Source organism: Haplochromis burtoni, unplaced genomic scaffold (genome assembly GCF_018398535.1).
Source record: "Haplochromis burtoni strain Fernald_Lab_line unplaced genomic scaffold, NCSU_Asbu1 Contig_2112, whole genome shotgun sequence".
NCBI classification, from domain to species: domain Eukaryota; kingdom Metazoa; phylum Chordata; class Actinopteri; order Cichliformes; family Cichlidae; genus Haplochromis; species Haplochromis burtoni.
The window spans coordinates 14,845-15,706 of record NW_024584473.1 but is presented as its reverse complement, the minus strand read 5'-3'; the positions used below and the strand labels follow the sequence as shown (position 1 = coordinate 15,706).

At 48.4% G+C, this 862-nt stretch overlaps 1 protein-coding gene across 1 annotated transcript in view; it reads right to left on the bottom strand.

Annotated features, from left to right (window-relative positions):
* Nucleotides 1-266: 266 nt before the first annotated feature.
* LOC121813637 overlaps nt 267-862 on the bottom strand; it is a 1,972-nt gene continuing 1,376 nt past the window's right edge. The window contains exons 2-3 of the mRNA XM_042217517.1: nt 515-862; nt 267-437 (exon numbers count right to left, since the gene is read on the bottom strand). Coding sequence (XP_042073451.1) covers nt 267-437; nt 515-862 — 519 coding nt within the window. The remainder of the gene's footprint in view (nt 438-514) is intronic.

The window sequence follows — 862 nt, the reverse complement described above, 5'->3', positions numbered from 1 at the left end:
GGAATGTAAGCATTTTCGGCCATTTCAGTGTGGACGCACAACTCTGTGAAAATGACTGAAAACGCTAGTGTGGACGCGGAGCGTTTTCAGGCAAAAACACTGTTTTCAAATCTATCCAGGCTAGTGTGGACATATCCTAAGGCCCTGTTGCTGAAAACCTGTGCCAGAGTTCTGACAGGCCAATGATTTTAGAGCACACTGATGCCGTGTGCTGCAGTCTGTTCCTGTATGAAGGCTGATGGAGGGGAACCAGCAGGTGATGGAGGTCATGATGCTTTCCAGGAAGGCATAGGAAAAGTCATCATGATGGGTGTGCTGACTCCAAAGGAGTTGAGTTTCCCAAGGACGTATAGCTGTTGGTGGCACCTCTTGAGATTCTCCTCAGTGTTGGCAGAGAATTTCAGGAGGTTGTCAAAGATGGTTCCCAGGTATTTGTACTAGTGATGCGCGAATCATGAACGAATCGTTCAATACTCGAGAATCACTTTACTGACTCATGAATAAATCAGCAAACAGAAGTCTGGCAGAGCGAGTCAGGGAGCTCCAGATGTTTGTGGATGGAGTCCAAGATGAAGATTTTTGCATCATCGACGCCTCTGCGTGCACGGTAAGCAAACTGGAGTGGGTCCATCAGGGGGTCAGTTGCTCTTACGATGTGCTGTTTTATGATCTTCTCCATGGCCTTCATCACCAGGGAGGTGAGGGCCACAGGACGAAGATCATTCAGAGACTTTGGGTTGTTTCTTTTGGGGATGGGGATGACTGTGGAGTGTTTCCACAGCTGGGGGACGGTGTGACTGTCAATTAAGTGTTGAAATAGAGTCCAGAACACACTTCCTAGTTGCCCTGCACAGTGCCTCAC